The 26,099-nt window shown below is 37.0% G+C and overlaps 2 protein-coding genes and 1 long non-coding RNA gene across 5 annotated transcripts; 1 reads left to right on the forward strand and 2 right to left on the reverse strand.

Annotated features, from left to right (window-relative positions):
- The first annotated feature begins 589 nt into the window (after nt 1-589).
- LOC310725383 (serine protease HTRA2, mitochondrial-like) lies at nt 590-9,267 on the forward strand. Its single transcript, XM_083540305.1, has 8 exons — nt 590-1,276; nt 2,608-2,812; nt 2,949-3,143; nt 3,257-3,289; nt 3,386-3,494; nt 3,578-3,647; nt 3,745-3,840; nt 7,680-9,267. The coding sequence occupies exons 1-8, from the start codon at nt 810-812 to the stop codon at nt 7,843-7,845; spliced, it is 1,341 nt and encodes a 446-aa protein (XP_083396431.1). The 5' UTR covers nt 590-809; the 3' UTR covers nt 7,846-9,267.
- On the reverse strand, nt 3,295-7,711 carry LOC310725397. Its single transcript, XR_014533347.1, has 3 exons — nt 7,249-7,711; nt 4,376-5,622; nt 3,295-3,919 (listed from the first exon to the last, which is right to left on the reverse strand). It is a non-coding gene; the product is annotated as an uncharacterized lncRNA (long non-coding RNA).
- Nucleotides 8,533-26,067, reverse strand: loxl3b (lysyl oxidase-like 3b). 3 transcript variants are annotated; one of them, XM_083540295.1, is made up of 16 exons: nt 25,690-26,003; nt 22,829-23,276; nt 22,562-22,725; nt 21,938-22,149; nt 20,023-20,079; nt 17,662-17,736; nt 17,187-17,394; nt 16,924-17,104; nt 16,648-16,802; nt 15,054-15,224; nt 13,068-13,227; nt 12,374-12,617; nt 12,118-12,233; nt 11,878-12,014; nt 10,586-10,697; nt 8,533-9,350 (listed from the first exon to the last, which is right to left on the reverse strand). In XM_083540295.1, the coding sequence occupies exons 2-16, from the start codon at nt 23,250-23,252 to the stop codon at nt 9,277-9,279; spliced, it is 2,490 nt and encodes an 829-aa protein (XP_083396421.1). In that variant the 5' UTR covers nt 23,253-23,276; nt 25,690-26,003; the 3' UTR covers nt 8,533-9,276. The 3 variants fall into 3 exon arrangements, with proteins under 3 accessions (XP_083396421.1, XP_083396419.1, XP_083396420.1); XM_083540293.1 differs by lacking the exons at nt 17,662-17,736; nt 20,023-20,079 and having other exon boundaries at nt 22,829-23,155; nt 25,690-26,067; XM_083540294.1 differs by lacking the exons at nt 17,662-17,736; nt 20,023-20,079 and having other exon boundaries at nt 25,690-26,064.
- Between the last annotated feature and the right edge of the window lie 32 nt (nt 26,068-26,099).

Raw genomic sequence — 26,099 nt, forward strand, 5'->3', positions numbered from 1 at the left:
AGTATATGTCATGTCTGATTTTGTTAACTGAGAGGTGTTTGGTTGTAAGATTATTTGGAGTTAGTGTGCTAAAGCAAGTGTTCCCCAGTAATTCTCTGGCTTTCAGTATATAAGTAAAACCATTACGTCTGTCACTGGTAGTAACACAGCATCGACATGAAGATGATATTCTTCTTTACCAATTTCACCCTGAGTAATATAATTTCTGGAGAAATAATATATAAACCATTTTATGGGGTAACTGAATATTTATAACATCACCGCTGAGGTTAATTCATTATTTCTATTAACTCATAGATGTACATCATGATGATCAATGAGTTTTATATTCATATATAACTAATTATACACAATATATAGGCAACATAACGGTTTAATTACTTTTACTAGTAAATATAATATTTATTGGATCTTATCTGTATGGTGCAATATAAAAATATAGTTTATTAATGATATCCTCATTTGACATTTTTCTAAACCAATCACTAATAATAGTTCAATTAATGATGTATATGGATTTTTAAAACACACACACACACACACACCATGTGCTTAGCTTATGATCGGACGCGGCCACGCATGCGCAAATAGAAACTTCCGGAGTAGGAAGCATGTAGTTCCTGAACAACTATTGGATGTAGTGCTGAACTACTGTAAAGCGGTAGTCCTGAGTTTATTCTGACACGAGGGTGCGGTGGATTTCCCACGGAGATTTTTCTTTAGAAATATATATAATAAATGCTAGATGAAGAAAACTTGTCAAACGGGCTGCAGAATTTCCTGACGAACTGTTTCATATCTGATGCAACATGGCAACAACACGTCTCCCTTTCCTAAGGATGATGACGTGCCTCCGACACAGTGGAGCTCATGTGAAGTTGTCGCCTTCGGGACTTGTACGAACTTTATCCAGCACGTGTTCAGAGAAACCAGCAAAAGAAAACACATCCGTCTGTAGAGCTCTAGTGTCGGGAGGAGGACGGGAAGAAGGCAGCGGCGGTGGAGGAAGTGGAGGAGCTGGGACATGTGTCCTTGGAGTAGCGGGGTTTGGATTGGGGCTGAGCGGAGCTGCTTTACTCAGTGATCAGGACGAGCAGGAGAAAGGCGTCTCCCAGAGGAACCGATCTATCACGAACTCTGTGCTCCATCACTTTATCCCTACAGTCTTCTGTGCTACCCCGTATAAAGATGACAGTCCGCGCTATAAGTACAACTTTATTGCGGATGTAGTGGAGAAGTCAGCGCCTGCTGTAGTTTACATTGAGATATTAGGACGGTGAGTTTACCTCTAGACAGCTTCAGTTTGCAAACTTTCCCCAATACTACACAATGTGGGTGTACCAAATACATCATAGAACAGCTGTGTTATACTGTCTATACAATATGGTCAGGTGTCCACAAACTTTTGGCCATCATGCCCTGTGTACCTCTCCAAAATGAAACTGCATTTGTAACAAACTAATATTACTAAAACCCCTTCACTGAAACGAAAGGGCCCGAACATGTTCCAGCATGACTACGATTCTGTGTACAGTATGAAGAACTCGAGTGTCCTAAACAGACCTCTGACCTCTACCCCATAAAATAGCTTTGGGATTGACAGGAACATTGCAGGCCCTTTTTCTTTTACCATCAGAAACTCACTAATATTCCAGCTGAATGGGCAGATTCTCACAAGATCTAGTAGAAAACTATCCCAGATGTGTTGACACTGATGAGGGCCAAAATCAGGAATGGTATGTTCAAGAAGCACAAGTCTAAGATGGTCAGAGACCCTCCACAATCCTTTGGCCATAAAGTGAATATAAATATATTTATTTATATATATTTATTTAACGTTTCTTATACTTCAAAGTACCATGTTTAGGGTATTAATAACACAGTAGTGCTCATTACCTGTTTTAGGCATATGGTAACATTTTAACATGAGAATTAGCTTAAAAAGCACATTTTATTGTATTTAATAAACTTTAATACAGTCAAATCAACATAACACAGTAACTTCTATAATATTTTATAGTAACCCCATACTTATTAAGGAATATCTTGTTGAAAGTTGGTTATGACCTTTTTAAAAAAAGAAAGAAAAGATTCAAAACTGAGGATGCATAAGAGGTCAAAAGACCTGTGTGAGTCAATACTTTGCTTAAGGATATTTGTCATATTTTAAATTCTTATCATATTTTTTTTCAAAATATCAAAGGTTTTTTCGAGCATTTTTGTTAGAATTTTTTTATAATAAATAATTATATTATTTTATAATAAAAGAGACCTCTATGAATACAAATACAAAATGTGGAAACAAATTTCTTTTTTCATATTTATTAAAAATTTTTGTCTTCTGTTCTTTAGGCACATGTGTACATTTTTATTCAACTGAATAATTTCATCGTTATATAAGTTTAATGGTTATGGTTTAATGCCTTGTTGTATTAGATTACACCCAGAAGACCGGGGCACTATGGACTTTCAGCAATGCTGCCCTTCTTGTTTGTTAAACATTATAGTCAATATATAATTGTTGTATTTGGTTTATTAGTTTGAATAAACACACGTGTTATGAAGAATCCTATAGGTTAAGCCATTACGTTTATCATTTCTTAACAGGCATCCGTTCTCTGGCCGTGAGCTCCCTATCTCTAATGGTTCAGGCTTCATCATTAGTGCTGAAGGCCTCATAGTGACCAATGCCCATGTAGTAGCCAACAAGCGTGGGGTTCGTGTCAAACTGGCCAATGGAGAGACATACGATGCCATTGTACAAAATGTGGACCAGGCCGCAGACATCGCAACAATTAAAATCAATGCCAAGGTAACACTGATGATATTTTGAATGTTACTGATGATAAAAGAGATATTGTTTGCTTGGTTACAGCTCATGGTCTTCTATGTTTATTAACCTCAGTGGCATTATTACTGATATGTCATTTTTCTGGGGTTGTTAACAGCATCCGTTGCCCACTTTGCCTCTTGGCAAGTCGTTGGATGTGCGTCAGGGGGAGTTTGTGGTTGCCATGGGGAGCCCTTTCGCTCTGAGGAACACCATTACATCTGGAATAGTTAGCTCAGCTCAAAGAGGGGGCAAAGAACTGGGCCTGTCTAATGGCAATATGGACTACATACAGACCGATGCAGCCATAGATGTGAGAATGCACTGAATTGTTTACATTAGGTTACATGTTTGTTTAAGGCTCTAATTGTATAAAAACAAACTTATGAATGTTTATGATTTATTATTTGCAATGTACATTTACAGTTTGGGAATTCAGGTGGTCCACTTATTAACTTGGTGAGTTTTTTATTTTTATTTTTTAAGAAAAAAAATCACCTACTTTAAACAACTGTATCACACATTTAGTATTCAAACTGTTTTTTTTTTACTCAGGATGGTGAGGTCATTGGTATTAATACCATGAAAGTGACTGCTGGCATTTCCTTTGCCATTCCCTCTGATAGACTTCGTCTATTTCTCGAGCAGGCTACTGAAAAAAAGAGTAAGACGGACCGCTGTTCTCATTCTTTTCTATCACTCGTCATGCTGCTGCTGGATTTCTCAATGCTCTTCTGTTGCTTTCAGGTTCCTGGTTCAGTGGGTCTAAAAACAAACGACGCTACATAGGAGTGATGATGTTAACTCTTACACCCAGGTACCTTAACCGACAGTGCTAATCTAGATATACGAACGCACTAAATATTATACAGCTGCATCTTATAAGTCGTTGCTGATGTCTTATTACCTTTCAGTATAATGAACGAGTTGAAGATGCGTGATCCGTCATTCCCTGACGTAACACATGGAATCCTCATCCATCGTGTTATACCGGGCTCTCCAGCCAACAGGTCAGCAGATTCAATTATATTGCTTACAAATTTGACATACAGCATCATATTCACTACTGTTTAACACTCACAACATTGACTAGCTAATGTGTAAAATATATTCTTATTTTGCGTTTATTAAATATACTGCTTTTTCATTTATTTTAGTTCAGGATAGTTTGATGATGCACCACTTAGGAACTATTGCAAATTGCTGCTGCTGCTGCTGCCATTCATGATCATAATCAATGTAAATGTTTAGTTAGTACTGTACAATAAACAGTATAGTATATCACAATTATTTTGTCTGTATTAACGCATACCTCTCGATGCTTAGTGTACAATCCGAAAGAAACGAATCATATACAGTGGGTACGGAAAGTATTCAGACCCTCTTACATTTTTCACTCTTTGTTATATTGCAGCCATTTGCTAAAATCATTCAAGTTAATTTCTTTTCCTCATTAATGTAAACATAGCACTCCATATTGACAGAAATACATAGAATTGTTGACATTTTTGCAGATTTATTAAAAAAGAAAAACTGAAATATTACATGGTCCTAAGTATTCAGACCCTTTGCTCATTATTTAGTAGAAGCCCCCTTTTGATCTAATACAGCCATTAATCTTTTTGGGAAAGATGCAAAAAGTTTTTCACACCTTGATTTGGGGATCCTCTGCCATTCCTCCTTGCAGATCCTTTCCAGTTATGTCAGGTTGGATGGTAAACGTTGGTGGACAGCCATTTTTAGGTCTCTCCAGAGATGCTAAATTGGGTTTAAGTCAGGGCTCTGGCTGGGCCATTCAAGAACAGTCACGGAGTTGTTGTGAAGCCACTCTTTCGTTATCGTAGCTGTGTGCTTAGGGTCATTGTCTTGTTGTGCATCTGAAAAACACCCCCACAGCATGATGATGCCACCACCACCATGTTTTCTTCACACATACCGCTTAGAATTAAGGCCAAAAAGTTCTATCTTGGTCTCATCAGACCAGAGATTCTTATTTCTCACCATCTTGGAGTCCTTCAGGTGTTTTTTAGTGTCTTGCACTGAGGAGAGGCTTACGTTGGGCCACTCTGCCATAAAGCCCCAACTGGTGGAGGCTGCAGTGATGGTTGACTTTCTACAATTTTATCCCATCTCCTGACTGCATCTCTGGAGCTCAGCCACAGTGATCTTTGGGTTCTTCTTTACCTCTCTCACCAAGGCTCTTCTCCCACGATAGCTCAGTTTGGCCAGACGGCCAGCTCTAGGAAGGGTTCTGGTCGTTTTAGGGATTAAGGATTATGGAGGCCACTGTGCTGTTAGGAACCCTCAAGTGCAGCAGAATTTTTTTGTAACCTTGGCCATATCTGTGCCTTGCCACAATTCTGTCTCTGAGCTCTTCAGGCAGTTCCTTTGGCCTCATGATTCTCATTTGCTCTGACATGCATTGTGATCTGTAAGGTCTTATATAGACAGGTGTGTGGCTTTCCTAATCAAGTCCAATCAGTATATTTAAACACAGCTGGACTTGAATGAAGGTGTAGAACCATCTCAAGGATGATCAGAAGAAATGGATAGCACTTGAGTTACATATGAGTGTTACAGCAAAGGGTCTGAATACTTAGGACCATGTGATATTTCAGTTTTTCTTTTTGATAAATCTGCAAAAATGTCAACAATTCTGTGTTTTTCTGTCAATATGGGGAGCTGTCTGTACATTAATGAGGAAAAGAAATGACCTTAAATAATTTTAGCAAATAGCTGCAATATAACAAAGAGTGAAACATTTAATGGGGTCTGAATACTTTCCGTACCCACTGTAAACGCCTGAAAAATCTCATAACATTGCTGACTACATACTAAAAAATTTAAGCACAATTTTTTGTTTTTGATTTTCAATGGATGCTGAGGTATTTGTCAATTATAAAATACCAATCTAATAACAAATCTTACAGCTTACAGAGTTAAATAAATACTTTGCGTGTATTAGTGCATCAAAGTGATTAATTTGTGCCTGTTATCAGTAAGAGTTTATACCACTGTAAACCAGACAAATTTATTGTAAAAAGAAAAAAAGAAAAAGCATAACTACTTACTTGTGGTCTCTTTTTTTTTTTTCTTTTTTTTTTTTATATATTGTGTTGTGTATATACTGTATCATGTCTCTATTCTTTTATATATTTGCACTTCTTTTTATTTTTTTTTGCTGATGTAACAGAGAAATTTCCCAACTGCCACTTATCTTAAGTATGAGATAAAAGCACATTGATTTTAACTTGCAGTAAAAATTACTGCTCATGCATCTGTAGTACACCAGTAAACAAATCAAATTGAGCTTGTGTTCATACGCTGCATGTCCAGAAAAAAATATAGTCACCACCTGGATTTAACTGAGCGAGGTTAATTAAGGTAACAGGATTCCATTAGATAATTACTGCAGTAATTACTGTGTTTCAGCTGCAAGGTATTTAACACAAACTACTGATGCAGTGGGTAGCTTCTCATTTCGTGAATAACTGTCAGAAGACATTTCCTGCGGTCATGGAAAAGATGTCGCTCTGTTTCAGAAGGATTCCACATTATTGGCCTGCATCAGTAAAGATTTAGCTTATTGCTTTAATAACAGTACACATTAACTGTGTTTATTTATATAGATTAACACAGTGAACGTGTACTGTAATCAAAGCAATAAGCTGTCCAAACCAAAATATTACAATGACTTTTTTTGTGGTCAGTCAGTTTATATTTGATGTATGCTGTACACTTATTAAGCACGTATTGGCCTTTCATGCTATTATTTAATCAACAACGTGGCAGCATGACAATAATAATTGGGACAGTTCAGCAACTTCAATTAATGTTCACAATAAAAATCAGAATAGGGAAAAATCCTGATCTCACTGGCTAAGTATCCACATTCTTCACTCAAGTAGAACAGATACTCATGTTTTGGTTAAAGTAAAAGGTTGGTCTCTGACATGTACTGAAGTAAAGTAGCCATTACTACTACCTCTTTTTGTGTGTCTGTTCTCAGTCATGTTTACATCACTGACTCCTTCTGACTCATCCGTGTTAGCAGAACTTCTTGTTGCCATCTGCTTTGCTCATTGTTAGCTTCGTAGGCTAATCTATGTCTGTGGTGTGTGAGAGCCAGGAAATGATACACCAGTAGTAGGATGAAAAAGCCACGCAATGACAAGAAAAAAATGTTGATCATGTCTCAAATAGTCACCAAAGTATCAAGAGGGGTTTGAGAATATAAGAAGTACAGATATTTGTGTAAACAATTTAATGAGTGAAAGTAAAAAATTGTAATGATACCAGAAAAATCTACTTGGTACAGTAACAAAAAGTAACAATCAGTATAGTATCTCTGTTAACTGTGGCAGATGGCCTGGTTTCTGTATTTCAGAAACTGTTCTGGAATGTCCCGGGATTTTAACCCACAATTTTCTAGTTTTTCCATTGTGTGAAAAACGAGAAACACTGCTTTTGTAGCCCATCCACCTCATGGTTCAAAGCATTGTGCATGATGAAATGCATTTCTGCTCACCACAATTGTAAAGGATAATATATACTATATCCTTATAAATGGCTTAAATCAGGCTGGCCATTTTCTTCTGACCTCTTATCAAAAAGGCATTTCAAATCACTACTATACTATAGTACTATAAACTACTATATTTTGCTTTTTATATCATTTTGTTGTGCTGATGCTACATGATTAGAACTTCATGAATGTGCAATTGTATATGTGTTCCTAATAAAGTGAGCTGTGTGTGTAAATACGCCTTAAACTGGTTTGTGTTATATGGTTTATAAACAACCTGTTGTCACGTGACCTCACTTTCTGTTTTGTGTGTATCTGTAACAGAGCGGGTATGAAACCAGGTGACATCGTGGTGGAGGTCAACGGGTTAAAGGTGAACACATCGGAAGAAATCTACAATGCAGTAAGGACAAGTGACAGCATCAACATGGTGGTGCGCAGAGGTCAGGATCTTCTGATGCTGCACATGACCCCTGAGTTCACTGAATAACAAACTTCAGTATTTTGGCTTATGAAAAAAATGCTGAATATACATTTTTTCTAACAGGGTTTGAAATGACCAGGTTTAAGTGTATGTTAGAAATGAGTTTGAACTTAATTTGAAAAGGTCACATGCTCTGTGGTTCATAGGATTAATTTATTAATGAACCAGTTTGCAACGGCTAATCTTTTTTTTTGAACAGGCATCAATGTGTAAATGACTGATACATGAAGTCATCAAATTGTCATGAGCACAATTGAGCGTTAGACCTGAGAATAAATTGGTTTGTGTTTTAACATTTGTACAAATAAACAGTATTGACACACTTTATATTACATTATATCGCTTTATATTTTCTTCTCTTAAAATTCGCCCAAATTAAAACTAGAAAGTTCAGCAGCCCCAATTTCTTATGACTGAACTTGGCTATCGCTATATATGTGAAGGAGGGAGTTTTAATTCCGACATGTATCTTTCTTTAAAGTAGCAGCAAATGGCTATGTATGAAATAGTGTTTGAGATATGAGTCTCGTAAGTTTTCAGAAGACCATGAGTGCTCCTTAGCAACACTCTGTACAGTATATCAGGTTGCTAATGCACACTTTCGCATACATTTGACTACAATACTATTTGGGGGGAAAAAAAAGAAAACGATTAAAAAAGCGACATGAATGGTCAGGAGCCAGTCAGCAAAAGTTTATAAATTAGAAAGCATTTTACTTAGGTGTGTATAATTAAAAGTAAAAAAAAAAAAAACTGTGATTCATGTAAAGTATAAATAAGGTTTTCATTAAAAATACCACATGAATATGTAACATAATTTTACAATACCTGCATAAAAGTACATAATGAGTTTGAACCCAGAAACATCCAAAAACATGAATAAACCTTTGTATTAAAGAAAAAACCTTCATTACTTTGATGGGTCTGTCTCTGTAAGACCCTCAGTAAGAATAGCATTATGGGAAATATTTTTTATGATACTGTTTTTACGATTCTATTACTTTATGTATTGTTTTGAGGAATAGCTGTTTCAGCTTTATTCCTGTGTGATGAAAACACATTATTCAAGTAGAACATTTGAAGACAGCTATCACATTTGCACATTGTTGTGTAATACTTGTATAATAATGCTGTCCTCAAGCGTTTTTGGCAGTCAGCACATAGCACCATGAACATAAACTATGCTTATGGAGTGAATAAATGCCTGGTAGACACTAGATTGGGTAATGTTCTGATTATTATATCTAAAAAGACTAATGCCCATGTTGTTACCTACAAATGAGGTACATGTATGATAACTGTGATAAAACAATATTTCAGTGTCCTTGAGTGTGTACATGAAAAGCGTTAGAGAGATCCCTACTCTGTAACCTGGCTAATATACTATATATGATCCAGTCCATATTAAAAACTGCAATGATGAAATGATCTGCTGGATTAGGAGATCTCATTATTGATCTGTCCAGGGTATTTCTCAAACCTCCTCTCTGCCTCCTCACTGAAAGCATCACCTGTCAGGATATGAACACCAAACAAACAGTGGGTCAGTGACAGTCAACAATAATTTCATGCACACGAAAATAATTAGGCTTTTAGGCCTATGCCGACAATACATACCGGGTATAGTCAAAAGCATGAGGACACCTGACCATCATACCCTCGACTGTCTACGCTAAACCTTTGCTACAAAGCTGGATGCATGCAATTGTTTAGAATGTAAAATTAGAATTGTTTGTTTTCTGTGAGATCACATTGCAATGCCCTGTGCACAAAGTGAAATCCATGAAGACACGGATTTCCAAGGTTGGTGTAGAAGAACTGGCATGAAATGGATGAATTTGAATGTAGACTGTGCTCCAGGTTATGGAAGAATGGGCAAATCTCCACAGCCACATTAACAGAGTGTAATGACACTTATCAGTTTGACCAGTTGTAGTTGCATAGTTATGTAAAAAGAAAAAGTCTGTGAAAGAGAGAAAAGCTTGAAAGACCAGAAAGACTACTTTAAAACTTCAACACTAGCTGTAAGGGTTACAAAGATTATACCATTCAGATTGACTGCTTAGTTCTTGGTGTAACACTAAATCAGATTCCTATGCAAGTCTCTAAAACGGGAACACAAAAAAACCAATGTAATCTAATTCTACATGATGCAGAAGCTAGTGAGTGCTATCATCAATTTGAAACTGGATTGTTGTAAAGTATTACTGGCTGTGTCTTTAAGTTTGCAAAGTCTTGCTTATGTCAGATAAAACACTTTGCACAGTTGAGGAAGGGCTGCAGTCAATTCAATAGGAAAAAAAAATTCTATTCATCTTGCTTCTAAACTCTGTAATAGAATTATATAGTAATAGTAATGATGATAATATTTGGTACTTGGCCTGTTTTATAATTTTTTTTGTTCTTTGGTTCTTTCATTTATTTTATTACATACACTTGTTTTTGTACTACATGATGTTTCGTCATTCTCAGACACTTATAGTCAGCGTTACCTACCTCTAATCACATAAAAAAGAAGGAAGATGTAAAAGGACAGGTAAATAAGAAGACAAATATTTCTCTCGAAGGTGGTTGGGATTGTGAACGTGAACTCTGTGAACTCTGTCTGTGTGTGTGTTTATGTGTGTGTGTGTGTGTGTGTGTTGCTGGCATAAGTTTGCTATGTTTTAAGCGGTACATAACACATTCTGGATTTACAGTATGAAAGTGTACTTGTGGACAAAGCTATAAAAAAAAGAACTCTCACCGGTGTGACAGTTATGAAACCAAATCCTGTGGCCATCATATTTGCAGTTGCATTTCATGGCGTTATTTGTGTAGTCGCTCTCAGACACCTCAAAATTAGGATTTATCACAACCTGAAACGGCAACAATACAAAACACATTAAGCTTGGAATAAATATTGTTTTACAGTGCATATATTTGTAGAATTCTCATAATTAATGTATTTAAATACTTTTGCAGTATACAATTTCCAAAAACATTTAAATGTAAATGAGAAATAATTCAAACATTTCAAAATCATCAGCACAATTCTTATTGATTTTTTTTTGGATAATTTGATCTTCAAATCCCACCAAAAACCATATAGATTAACACATTCAATAAATACAGTGAAAAATCTTAGACCATGATGCGCATAGAACACAATGGTGCATTATTATAATGGGTTTCCTCTCAAGTATGGTTCCTCTCAAGGTTTTTTCCTTATGTTATCTTAGGGACTTTTTCCTTGCCAATGTCGCCAACGGCTCGCTCATTAGGGACAAACTTACACATATAAAGAACCAGTGGCGGGCGGTCAGGGCCAGCAAAGCCTTCTCTGCTGGCCTAAACACTATCAGAAGCACTGACCTACATTTACAACCTTAATTCTAATATTTGTTCCATGAAATTGTATTAATTTATTCCCAACAGTTTATTAATTTCATTTCGTAGCGTTTCTCTTGGCTGCACTGCTTCCAGTATGTGGATGTGGATGTTAGATCAGATTTCAGCCTCTATGTGCTATGTGCACATAATAATACGTCCAAATTAGACTATTTTTATGCCTACGGAGGAAGAGAAATTGATTTGGTCTGGGACATACTTAAAAATCCATTTTCAAGAAAAGCTAGACATCGTGAGGAGGTCGGCCAACCCCGAAGCTAGCTAGCTTGTCTCAGCCCGGGAAAGAGTTTGTTCACCACTTCCTGACCAGTGAATACGCGCGGTACCACTGGATTACAGCATCTGAGGAGTGGTGCAAATTATGAGTCTGCATCTCTGCTAAGTAGGTTGCATTTTTAATGTTTTTATAATTTTTCATTTTATTAGACAAATATTGATTCTGAACTGCTCCAAATGATGTCAGTGGCACAGTTGCGGTTGTGGTGTAGAGGTTTGGAGTCTTAACTGGGTTTCTTGCTTTAGTAAAATGGTTTTGACCCTCCATATGTGAAATGACTCTCTCTCTGTAATGCCATGCATTATTATATTGCGTTTTTAGCAATAGTATTATTATACACACAAAATGTTTTGCAAAACACAAGGTTTGACCTGCATGATGTAATTTCCTGGTTTTACATCGGTGATGTCGATCCACTGGCAGTCGATGTCATGCCGGTACAGATCCCAGCATCCTACTGTGATGCCCTGATCTCCAAAATTAGCACATTCATAGCGCTTGGAAACACCTGCAATATTGACACATACCAGTGCGTCATTTAGAGATTAGCCATACTAATATCTAGTCTATATTTGTGTATGTGTGTGCATGTTTGTTTTGGATTGTCTTACCCTCCTGACAATCGCTGTCTTCTAAACAGAAGCTAGCTTTGTGTCCCTCTGCCACCTTGGTACCATTTACACTCAACAAGTCATAATGAGTGAAGATATCCATGCTGTGATAATGCCTACACAGCCACACAGTAACACACATTATGCATTTTTCTTAAATGCATTCTTTAGTAAAAAAAACAAAACAAAAAAAAAAAAAGTCTGCAAAAAATAACTACTTCCCTCCTGCCCAAAATATAACACAGCTAATGGTTACCCATGACATGCGTGCCAGACCCATGAGTGACGTCCAGCTTTAGGCCTGAAATCAGCTCGGCCAATGTTGTGGATCTGTGAGGAGAAGCGAAGCAGGCGGCGGTGACCATATGGCCAGTTAACTTTTGCTGCACTTTTAGACAGACAGTCCTCCTCTGCAGCGCAGTACAGCATATGTAGAGGACGGTCTTCGATATATGCTGTCTGCTGCACCAGGGGTGCGTTTAGAACCAGATCAGACGCAGCTGAGGAAAAACAGATATACGCCAATTACATATATATTTACAATACTGACAAACTAAACAAAAATAAGCACAAACTTTTTGCACGCTAAATTACATATATAGCATTAGACTAAGACTGATTGGGCTTTAGACCTAATGTTTATACTGAGAGGATTCTTTGATCGAAATGATCTGGTTATCTTGTTTTATGACAGATATAAGATGATATAAGACAGATTTATAAGATGCCAAGTGTTTCCATGTCAACAGCCTATAAACCTGCTGAATATCATCATATCATCATATATTATTGTTTTTTTTATCTGTGCAGCCATCTCCTGTCACACCTATTTTGTTTTTAAAGCACCCTCATTTTGTTTTAAACTGTTACAAACCAAATGAATTGTCATACATGCAATCCTATGCTGTGTGCATATATGTGTGTTAGGGTGTATTTTTATGCTGACTCACTCTCTGAGCAGATAACCCCTGCGGCAAACCGTGTGGCTGTTTTCTGGCAGGTGACGGTTTTGTGTTTCTGGCACTGGCTGAGATCCAGTTCTTCTCCCGTACACTTTACACCACTCATCACCATGTTAGTCACATTACTGCCATCCCAGTACCACGTTTCCTTAATGGACATGACACAAACACAAACACTGTTGTGCTGATTTCTTGAGGACTGAATAAAAATGTGTGAAGGTGGAAGGAACAGAAAACACCAAACAGATTTACCTTTCGCTTAAGAATACAGTCAACCCCAGATAATTCACAAGTTTGGAACCCGCGGCTCGGAAAATTTGTCGGTTCTCATTTGAAACCTAACAGCAAGTTGCGGATTATCTTAACATTTTGGGAATCCGCAGCTGGACCGAATGTTCAGGAACGTTAGGAAAAACATTTTTACCTATGTTTTTTTTTCTAACAAATTTCATACATTCTTCGATGACAATAAGCGATACAACACAATTGTAAAAGTTTCGCATGGCAGGTAAATGTAGTAGCATATGCTCTACCCTCCAATCGGCGCTCGTCCACGCTGCTACATACATTTATACTGTATAGTTTATACAGTACGGTACTGTAAATTGCTCTGTTTTGCTAAATTAAATACTGTAATTTGTAAAACTATTAACAAATTACTGTATACTACCCTACACTGATTACTAGTCCTCAAGATTCCTTGGTGGGTTAGGCCATGTTTCGTCTTACAATATTTTCAATTCATGATGGGGTCATAGGAATGCATCTCCATTGTAATTTGGGGACTTCCTGTACTGTATATGTGCTGGCTTCAACAGTAGATTTTAGCAGTTAAACAGATCTCATACCAATGGATCCTAATATCTTCAAGGTGGTATCAGAAGGTTTTGAGTCTAGCTCTGTTTACAGTTCTTTATTTATTTACATTTACAACCTATCACCTTCAGAATAGCCCCCTTGCACAGCAATACAGCGCTCCCAGTGCTGCCACTTCTGGAATATGTCCTGGAAGTCTTCTTCTCGAAGCGTTTCAAGCACCGTCTGAGATTTATGCTTGATCTCTGCAATGGTGTCTTCCTGATCTCTCGTAGTCTTTCAGTGATGTTCTTCCGCTCTTGAAACACCATTGAACAACTCATTTTAGCATCGCCGTAAACTTGTCAAATCATGTCAAATGTCTCTGTGGCAGATTTGACCCGTTTCAAGCTGAGTTTGTTCTAACCTGCTGTCCATGATGAAATGCTGCTGATGCAGCTGCTGATGTACACTGGATGATGTCTTTTGGCACACTGGCTTATGAAGGTCGGTGCTCCCTGTGACTCTGTGTGCAACTTTGAGCTGCCATCTGTTGGCGCATTACGAATTAGTCTTGAAACCTTTGATACCACCTTGTATATACTGTTCTCTGTGCTCTGAAGCAATGGATAGAAATTAGGTCAAAACTGGTCAATGAATGCACAATGAAGTCTAAAACCAAGTACCATAATGCAGACTTGTACGCAATTTGTGGATCACTGCTTTTCATTAAAGAAGAAATTCATTTGTGTGTGTCTGTGTGTCTGAGTGTGTGTGTACTCACAGTAATAGCATGCATGCTGAAACCTAGCCCTAGCTGTTTGCAAGCCACCATGGCTTCTTTGGTGGTCCAGCCCTCACTGCACACACTGCCCCAGTGCTGACCCACCCAAACCTCCACTCTCCCCTCATACTCCGACCGCCCACCCACAAGCCGTACCTGTACACAGAGCCTACATCACGTCATTACATATATTTACACCACACAGTCACACAACCGTTCATGTCTCTTCCTGCACTACCTACAAGCTGCCCTTCTATTTTTCTATGCGTTACTGTAAGTGTAGTGTTTTGTCACTAGCGCAGTGATTTGTCATATGTTAAGGGTCGGTGATGGATTTTAGGAACAGGTTTACGCAAAGCGGACAGTGGTTGCCAATGTTAGTAGTATTGTCCTACTTGCATGCCATGGTTGGAGTATCCAAGGCCTAGCTGTCTGCACACCACCATGGCCTCCTTGGTACCCCAGCCTTCTCCGCAGATCAGACCCCAGTGTTGCGATCCATTAGTGCTGGTACGCAACACTTCCACGCGGCCTTCATAGCGTGTGCGACCGCCTGTGATACGCACCTGATCAGGACACAGCCGAAGAAGAAAAGAAGCAGGAGAGAGTCAACTTCCTCTACAGCAGCATGGCTATATAGGAAGAAGGGTTAGGAAAGACTTGGAAAAGCAGATGCACTGTGGGTAATGTATGTTATGAGTCGGAGTCTAATTGAATATAAATGTATTTATGGAAGGGCTTGAATGTTCCCGAATTAGAAAAGGTTTAATTTAGTTTTGTCATTTCTAACAAAGTTTACATAACTGGCAAATATTATGGGTAGGGTTTTTTTTTTAATAGTTATAATATTTCAGCAGTACATTACCCATAGGAGCATACTGTAACCGGAGTGAACACTGCTTAATTATGTAAAGTAATCTGCATTAAATACACTACTGCTCTACAATGCTTCAGTTGCTAATTATAGTCTTCTCAACAATAATAATGATAATAATAATAACACTATTTAGTGTATCAGACTATTAATCAGGCAACAGAAATCGCCTAATTAAACTGATAAAGCTGATACTTAGTCAAGTAAAGAAAGGAATTTTCTTTCTGATGACTATGATAATAATGCAGAAATACAAGGGACAAAAAAACCAAAACAATAAATCTTTAAAAATAATCTACCACAATCAGAATATATACAATAACACTAACAAAATTTTACAAAAATCACATTGCCTTATGTGTATTAATTAGTGTTTATTACTGGTGCAAAGATCAGTCATGCCACGAGGAGCTGCACTGCAAAAGTGTAATGAACAACTTGTGTGATTTGTGTCATGTTTATGTGGATTATCTATGCATCAACAGCAATTGCACAGTTTCAACACCAGATGTCCCAATATGAGCCAATCCATAGAATTGAAATACAGTATATGAAGTGCTTAGGATCATTATTCTGTATTACCAACATACAGAAGTCCTAAGAGGCCATGCATTATAGTATAATTTTCTTTCTTGTTTTCTCATGAGCACGACTTGATTTTCTCCACGTACCAAAAGTAGATTTCTTGTTATCACGACTTAATTTTCTCATGATCCCAACATAAACAAAATTGTAATCGCATGATCTAATTGTGTCGCAAAGTGATCAGGAGGAAACAATGTTATGTCAAGATTACGAGCAAATGAGAAAACTATTGCGTGATCACGTGAAATCAATGTCAAGATCACGAGAAAATTACCTTGTAATCACAATCTCTTATGTCAAGATCACAAGCAAATTGTAGTGATCACAAGAAATCTGTCACGAGGAAATAAAGTCGTGATCATGAGAAAACATGAAAGAAAAAAATATTAGCGTACCAAGATGCTTAACAAGTTAAAAAGTTAAACAGAGCTATTCAGTATATTCAATCAGTTTTATTACATTACAGTGGTTACAGTAGTGGTTGTGTGTGTCTGTGTGTTTGTGTGTGTGAAAAAAAGGGTTGCTCTGACCGTTTTCTCAAAGCCCATGTACGGCACATTACATCGGACTGCAGCATCCTCTGTGTGCTTGCAGTCTTCTTCAGTGATGTTCTTATACTGGCAGTTCCGTAAAGAACGCTCATGACCTGTGCACTGGACCTCATTCATGTAGATCGGACCTATGCCTGCAGCACACACACACACACACACACACACACACACACACACACACACACACACACACACACACAGAGTCACATAAGCATAAACATTTTTATAGATACTTGGTGTCTTTCTATATCACACCTTGCCCCATGCGAGCGCCAGTAAGCGCCTCCTTAGCGGAGCCATAGCCTAGTTCTCTGCACACCACGCTGGCAGACTGCATGTTCCAGCGATCATCACACACCGTCCCCCATTCACTTCCCTTCAGCACCTCCACACGGCCTTCTCCTGGCTTTGCTCCACCTTTCAGTCGCACTGTGCTCTATCAAAAGGAAATAAGTAATAAGAATAGTCCGGAGGCTTAATTACCACTACAGATGTAGGTAATACACATGGCATATTACCGAGGATTTGAGTTTTTTCTTCATGGCGCGGTTATGGGCATACTCTGGTCCAGGCACACAGCTGACGACAGCAGGCATACCACCTGGGCAGTTTCCAGTGGCATTGGCCTGGTTGAACTCCAGAGGACAGGCAGCTAGGTGCACCTCTGTGCCTAAACATGCCACAGAGTGAACCAGGAAGTAATTCTTCTGCCGCTCTGTAGAGAGTCTAAGAAAGGGACAGATTTGAAAGGACAAGTGTTAGTGTGAAATGGTTTCTTTCCATATCACACTCTTAATTAATCACAATTTACATGAGACCTAAAAACACTCATTTTTGAAGTGTTTGAATAGACTTTTTCCTCTTTTCCTTACTTTTATTTAGTCTGATTGTATCTAAATGTAGTTTAATGGTCAAATAAGCAGCCTATACACTTGGTAGCATCTGTACAATGTTGATCTCTCTGCAAATTTCCACCAATTTTACCAAGGTTACCTTTTGGCTGTAGCTGAGTTGGCAGGTTTAGACTTAGAGCTAGCTTTAGTGATAGCTTTAGCTTTGGCTTCTTGCCTGTAATGCAAACATTCATTAAACATGAAACAACATTCATATTTCCACGATAAACCTAACATGCACATATATTATGGACACATGGGAAAGGTGGTTAAAAAAAAAAAAAAAACTGCATCTACTGTGATTTTACCCCATTTGGCCAAAAAGTATGTGGACACCTGACCAATTCCCATATTAAACATCCCGTTACAGACTTAGTCCGAACTACGCAGTTCCAAAAACCTCTCCTGGGTGTCCACATACTTTTGATCATATAGTGTATCATAGGTATAGGTGAACATAGGAGCACACATGCAGGAAATAATACCCTGAAAATAGACACTTTTTAAACCTAGTATCAGTTAAAAGTATGTAACATCAACTAGTAACAATTACATACTTTACCCTGCTTATATTCTTACATTATGCCAAAGAAAAAACTGAATGACACTTCAGCAACAGTGTGAGTAACAGTGGTATCTACTACCATCAATAAAAAGTGTTATCATATTGTTAGTAAGTATTAGTAATAAATAAACTGCTTTTATTATATCGCAAGTAACCAAGAATGCCCTCTTTTTTTCATATCTCTCAGTTTTTCTCTCAGACACATACATAATTTTGAATTATGGTAATAGAACAAACAGATGGGAAAGAGTCAGTGGTTCCTGTCATGCCTTTTGTACTCAATCATTCTCTTCTATTTGTATTCTCTCATTCTCTCTCTCGCTGTAACCACCAGGCTCCAAATACTTTCTCTGCTTTGCTTTATAACCAGTGTACAGCATGAGTCTCTTTCTTTAACCATTTAATCACTGGGTCCATTGTATTTGGCTTAAATTAGTCATGAATCAACATTTCAATCTTTACTCTTGTGTTTACTCTTGTGTCTTAGCATCACATGAGCCTTAAAGCTTAAATGTTTAATTGTATCTTGTCACTCTGGATAAAAAGGTTATATTAAGATATATATTTGTCTTATTTTGATGTTTGGGTTGCTTAAATAATGCAAATTTTACTACACTATAAATGCACTACAAATTACTAAATGTGCTTATTACTTGTTTCAACAAATTTAGTTACACACACACATAATACAGTGTACTGTAACTTATTGGGATATTCTATATTACCAGTTATGTAATGAAAAGTTCATTATTTATTAATATTTATTAATATATATTTTTTTTCTTTTTGCTAAATGTTAATAAATTCTTTAAAGCCAAAAGTACAAAAGTAAAAGGGTGTAAAATGAAGAACACATTTAAAGGTTCATACTGTAAAACATTTAAACCCTGAAGAACAATACAAAAATGATTGTTACGGCATGAAACTGCTGTTCAATGTTTTTCAATGCTATTAGTCATTCTGTAGCAGCAAAATGCATTATGTAAATAAAGTCATACAATTACTAAGAATTGATTTACTGATTTCTTTTTCTTAAAGATAATAATGTGATTGGTGAATACCTGTTGGTTACAGCATACACAGTGTGATAAATATAAGAGGAGAGAATCAAAGATATAAAACTTTACAAATAGTGGTCAGAGCCTACTGTTATGTTCATTCTTCAACCTGCAATCAATTATACTATATGAGATATTTGAATATAAAATGATTGGGATTAATACCACCACAGCAAATGCTAAATAAAACATGATATTTCATTTACATTCCTTACAAAATAGGTGTGAGAGACAAGTTCACTTTCCTCATAATCTCAAGAACCTCATAGCTTATCTTACTAAAAGACTATAAGGTCATTAGCATCATGCTTATTTGTCATCCATTTAAAGATCCATATAAATATATTATTTTTTTATATTATTATTTGAATGTATCCTGCTTTGAATATGCATTTATTTGTTTGTTTATATATATATATATTTTTTTTATAACATCTGTTAATATGGTCATCTTTCCTGCTAATTTTATAGAGACAATTAAACTCAAAAAGTAACATGAAACAGGTGCCTGAAACCACCACCAAATTGTTTGTAGTTTTTCACCGTTACGATGAAACTGGATAGGGTCATTATAGCACTAAATGGGCCTCTGGAGAGTTAAGAGGCTGTAAAACACAGTGAGGCATGCTTAGCAATGATCAAATAATTTCACTTAAAAAACACCTGAATTATCCTCAGTTATCCATCAGATAATGAAGAAATTCATTTTTCCTGAAGCAAAAGTTAATTGTTAGTTAGAAAGTGGTTACCACTACTATAGATGAATCTCTACAAGACACAATGCACTTTAGACCTCTAGGGGGAGAGCACTAGCGGGTTTCTTCCCCTTAGATGATACCTGTCTGCTTTTACTCTAATTTTGACTTTTGGCTCAGCTGATCTCTTTCTGAAATTCCTGCAGGAGATAAGGGATGGGAAAAGAATATATTTTACATGGATTTAAAATATTCTCTTGTCTGATCCTACAAATGTGAACATTCTCACATACAAAGTTCTTTGAAATAGTAACAAACTTTAACTCCCACTTTGTCTCATACAATCAATGTAAAGAAAGTTATAATTACATCCTACATTCTACATTCATACACAGTTTAATCATATTTAATAAGATCTTAATATTTAATAATTACTTAATAATTACTAATCAAATCTTCTTTTTAGTGGCAGACTACATGGCAGACTACAGCAGACTTCGTCTGCCTGGATGAATTTGATTTTATTTTATTGAAGACTGTTGTGTGTTTTGCACAAAGTATCACAGTGTGTTTTATGTACCAGTACATGAATAACTGTGCTTTGCCACAGTCCTAACAGGCTTCCATTTACAGCTTCCAAAAATATTTCGGAAACTGTAAAAAGCTTCTGTGGGGAAGTGGAAATCCTGTTAGACGCCGCACAAGCAGGTTTAGTGTGCAGTAAGCTCCATAATTACTGACACCCTTGGTGGAAAAAAAAAGTTTTGAAAAAATTTTTCAACATTTCAAGTCTAATTGCACGATGCAAAAGAAAATCTGTAAAGAAAACTTAAAAACAGTATTACAATAATCCACCAGTGCTGTATACATTACGCATGCAGTCACCTCCAGAATTATGGATTCAAATAAAATAGATTTTGGAACATGCTTTTGTAGTTAAGTAGCTATAAAGCACACACTGAAAATCTGATGAAAAACCTAACCTGTGAAAAACAGCACAATCGTTGATGAAAGGCTAAAGGAATTTGGCATCTGTGTTGCCTCATATGTATACCCCAGTAAAGCAGAAAATCATGGGTGACTGATTAAGGGTTCTTTAACTATGCTGTTGACCTTAAAACATAAATTTAAATTATAACCCAGCTACATTTTTTCAAGAATTTCTGGACTTTCAGTTTTGGGTTAAGCTAATTATCCACAAAAACATTTCTCGCATCTCCCAACACACACTGGTTTTTATTAATGCACTGCTTCATGCAATTAGACTTAAAAATGTTGCCTCTGTGTGTGTGTGTATCTCTGTAAACTATTCGTGGTGGTGGTGTATTTGTTTGCAAGTGTGTGTGGGGAAAAAGGGGGTGGCTTAGTGGTACAGCATGAACTTTAGTGAAACAGTAATTCCTAAAAGTGCGACATTCCTCTAACATTCTGTTTTAAGGTGACTACCCCATATTTTACACTGCCTCTGTCTTTTTGCCACACAAGCACACCCATTCTTTTCCCAACCAATCTTATGTAAACTTAAGAGTAAATGTATGTAGAAAATGCAAATATAAATTTCCGCAAAACATTATCTTAATAAAGCAGAATACAAACTCACGCACTTTAAAAGACACATATAGATTATGAATTATGGTAGACAGTGTTAATGTATACTCTTAACCAGTTTTTCCCCCACAGACAACATAGTGGACTATTGATACAACAGTCATTTCAGTGTTAAACTAGTGCACTAACATACTGCTCTCTGTGTTTCAGGGTAAACACCAAGCAGAACGGTCTATGTGTGCCAGCAGTGTCTGTGTTTGGTATAGGTATGTAATGCAGTCTGTACATTATGTTTTCTTGTCTGTGTGTAATCTGTATGTATGTGTTAGTTTTATATGTGGTCCAAGTGTCAAGCAGCATTGCACTTCCTGTCAGATACAGGCTAGTCGTAGCCAGCTAGCACACAGGAAAATGTGATTCATTATTTCCATTTCTCAGCATGTGTCTGTGTGAGCAGGGAATGTTATTTGGAGAGCCTCCAAAATTATCATATAAATCTATTGCTCTCACTTGTAGAAGTTCTTGTTGACCTTCCTCTCATGAGGGAAACCCATCATGCCACAGACAACCCTTGAGTTTTTAGGTGTCCAGCCGTTATCGCAGATTTGAGCCCAGCTGTCTTTATACTTCACTTCCACTACTCCCTCTATGACTGGCAACCGCTTGCTGGCGACCACCGACCGGAGACGCACCTCCTCCACATTCCTTTCATCCACCTGAACCTGAAAGAAGACACAAGGCAGCCAAGCATGAAAGAAAGCCAGTGAGACCAAATCTTCGCAAGTGAAACAGCAAGAGGGCAGTAAAATCGAATAAAAAGACAGAAAGAGTTGAACAGTCAGTCAGGGTAAAGTTCAGATGAAGGTAATTTTTCACAGATGCCGGTCAGAGAGGGGTAAACGGAAAAAGTCAGTAGAAGACATCAGACAATAATAAAAACAGGGTGCATAAGTAGGCCCCAAAAAGGTTTCGATATGATATCCATTTGCAAATTTATTAAATTAAAAGTTTTGTAACATATAATGTGTTTAATTCAAAAGTTTTTATTTCTAAAGTTTTACCCATTCACTCACACAAATATATCTGTGTGCTAAAGTGGCTTGTGTAGATGAGACAATTTGGTACAGACTGTACCTCTATGACGTTGGAGTCAACAAATCCTGGCAGCCTCTCATCCTTACAGATCACCCCAGCATCTTCATCATGAGTACAGTCACTGTTGCCCCATCCACGTGACTTACACACGGATATACTCCTCTCACTACCACTGCACTGCACATTATCTAACCAGATCTTACCTGGAACACACATACACAAAAGCCAATCAGAAACTATTACGTAGATGCAGTTTGAGTGAGATCTTTGATAGGTAAAATGGGATTGCTGTGTTATTATTGTTACCTGTGCCCTTTCCGTATTTGGCGCTGTGGGCCCAGCCTGTAGCAGAGACAAACCCGAGCTGGCGACAGAGCACATGAGCATTGGCCAGTGAGAAGTCATCATCACAGATGGTTCCCCATTCGCCCTTATAAAAAACCTCAATTCGGCCCTCATTGTGCTTTCGCGGATGACCAGCCAGTCGAAACTTTAGCTGTTCAGGCGACTTCAATGTTGGTGTGGGACTTGGGCTCACAGTGGACGCTGTCTGAGTGAAGCACGATGGAACCCAAATGCCAAAAACGAGGAAGACTATTTGTCTCCACTGCTGAAAGTGCTTCATACCTAGATCTGTAGAGAAGAAAGGGTAAAAAAAAAAAAAAGGAAAAAGTCTTGGAATGCTGAACAGAAGCATGGATGCTGTGCATGCCTGTCTGCTAGTCTGCATGAAGGCCTGATGTAAACCAGCTGTCTAGAGTTAAGAAAAGCAAACAAGGTGGTCAAATGAATGAGCAACTGGCACTGTGTAACTAACGCATACGTTTGTTTGAGTAAATTAGTCGGATTCAGCATCTCACCAAGGCCTCATTTTCCACAACCATTTGGAAATCTCTAGCCTCTAAACTTTCACCTGACTGACCCGGGATGCTCGAGCCATAGTTCAAAATGTTATATTCAAAAATATAGTTCATAGTTCATAGTTCATAGTTCAAAAGAGATATTTTTCAGTAGTCTGAGCCTGAAACAACAATAACTACACAGTCAGTGCTGCTAGTTCAGCAATGCTGTGAGAATACACAACAGGATACCTCATTCACGTTTGCCTTTCAAACAGACATACTTACAAATACAAGATTGTAATAACCATTTATTAAAAAGAGAACATTCTTGCAAATGCAAAGTTACAAAAATTTAATTCAAACCAAAAATAATTCTCAAAATTTTTTTTAACCTAATTTTGCAGGGGGTTTTTTTACACTTAAAATGTAATTATAATAATTTCTTAATAAACAGAGTTTATATACAGTAAGAGATGCAATGAAAAAAAACGATATATATATAATATAGTATATACTGGTATCATTCGACTGCCTTATTTCTGAACCTGGATTAAACAATTTTACAATTTCTTTCTATTTTTATGAAAAATAGAAAGTTAGTTACTATTTTCTGTATAACATATTACTGGATCTTTACTTGGTGAATGTTGGATAAAAAAATCCTAGACATTTATAGGGACCTCCAGTAGGAAATTGGTCTCTATCCATTAAAATGGATTAAAATAAGATAAAATAAGATATTCCTTTATTATTAAATTAAATTTAAAGTGGTTAAAAATGCTCCTAAGCCACCTAAACTCAAACTACAACACTGCTCTGTACTCTGTCTTTGGCTTTGGAATGGTACATTTACAGTCAAAGAACATAACCTTAGCTCTAAAAATATTATTTTACTACACTGTGTTACTTATATAGGAAACATTGCTCCTGTTTTAGGCTACTACTAGTATGGACAAACCAATACTCAGTGGTAACTGGTATAAAAAAAAAAAAGACTGTAATCAACAGGCATCATGACATGCTGTCAGTCTTCCAGTCTGATGCTTTGGCTATAATTGACGCATTACTTCCTACATTTTCCCTTCTATAATGCCTTGAATAGATAAAATGCAAACTTAATTTTCGTGACACTATTTTTCCAGATAATTGTTTTTTTTTTTTTTTTTAGTTCTCTCCTGAATATTACAAGAGTTGTTTCTACGGAACTACTAGCTTTATATGATATGATACATAATTAGAATAAGAGCATAGAAAAGCCACTTATGGAAATCTTATAAATATCCTCAGTCTTATTCAAATGTATGGTTTTTCAACAGCAGCAGCAGAAATAGAGATTTGCATTTCATGAGAATATTTGACAGAAAAGTGGTATGCCAAAGTGGACCATTTTCTGCAGGGCAGTGGGGTGAGATTGACTGGCGGGGCACCATGGCCCTAGTGGTGCAAATCTGAAAGTCAAATACTTGAACCACCACTTGTAGGAATAGGTTGATCTTTGCCTCAATGTTGAACACAGGTAATTGATGAAATCTATGGTCATTTGTGTAATTTCCCTGCCTTTTCTTGCTTAAAACCCGATCATTGAAGGCGTTTTATAATGCTGACTAACATAAAGGACTGGAGCTACCAGATCTAGAGATTGAATAAAAATGGGATTTACAGAATGTTTCGAAGAAATAGATGATTTGGAAATTTCCCGTAAAATGAAAAATATGAGAGCAAATTGCAGAACAAACAAAATAGGGCGTATTGGCTATTATTTCAAACAAACTGGATTTAGTACAAAGTTAGTGAACATGTCTGACAAGAAATCGAACACACCCCAGAACCCACAGTTAGCATGATGAGGGATATTGGTTATGTTGTAGGAAGAAGAAATAAGAAAGCAATGAACAGCCATAACATCATAGCAGTAATAGCAGTAATACAGTACCCATCCTGGCTTTTGTGCTTATTATCAGGTTTATTAATGATTTCTTTTCTTATCTGAATCTCTGGTATGTTTGATCCAGAAAAAAGTAAAAAAAACAAAACAAAAAACCTTTTCGAATGAACTGAAAAACCCAGTAAAACATGACAGATACTGCTCTCTCTCTCTCTCTCTCATATATATATATATATATATATATATATATATATATATATATATATATATATATATATATAAAAACACACATGGAAAATCAAGGCAGTGAATAGATGCAATAAGGCAGTCATATAGAAGTCTACGTGTCGACCAGCCCCATACAACAAAAGTGTATCAGACTCTCAGCACAACAAATCAACGTTTAAAATAAAATAACAATATCCGACACTCTCTCCTACCGTGCTTTAAAGCTTATGGATCCTTTTTAGTTTGTCCTCGGTGTCCTGAAGACTTTTTTTCTTTTAAACAAAGACGCAAAAAAGTTATAAAAAGGGCTCAGTCCGCTGAAGACTCCACATAGCTGCGATAAAATGACAAGGGTTTTTTTCTGGTTATTAACAAAACTGAGTGTCCTAATAACGACAGATAATGAGTGTGACCTGAAAGAAGAAAAGTACCAGATGGAAAGGAGAGAGAGAGAGAGGGGGATGAAAAGGAGGAGGAGGAGGAGTTGAGACAGTGGGTAAGAGAAAGCACACACTGGCCCTTTCACCGTTATGGAGCGTTTCTCCATGTTTCCGTTTGCGTGATGGGAGTCGCGTCCTTACAGCTCCAAGCCAACATTCATGTGTCTCTGCTTCCACGAAAA

The sequence above is a fragment of the Silurus aristotelis genome (genome assembly GCF_946808225.1).
Source record: "Silurus aristotelis genome assembly, chromosome: 4".
Classification (NCBI taxonomy): domain Eukaryota; kingdom Metazoa; phylum Chordata; class Actinopteri; order Siluriformes; family Siluridae; genus Silurus; species Silurus aristotelis.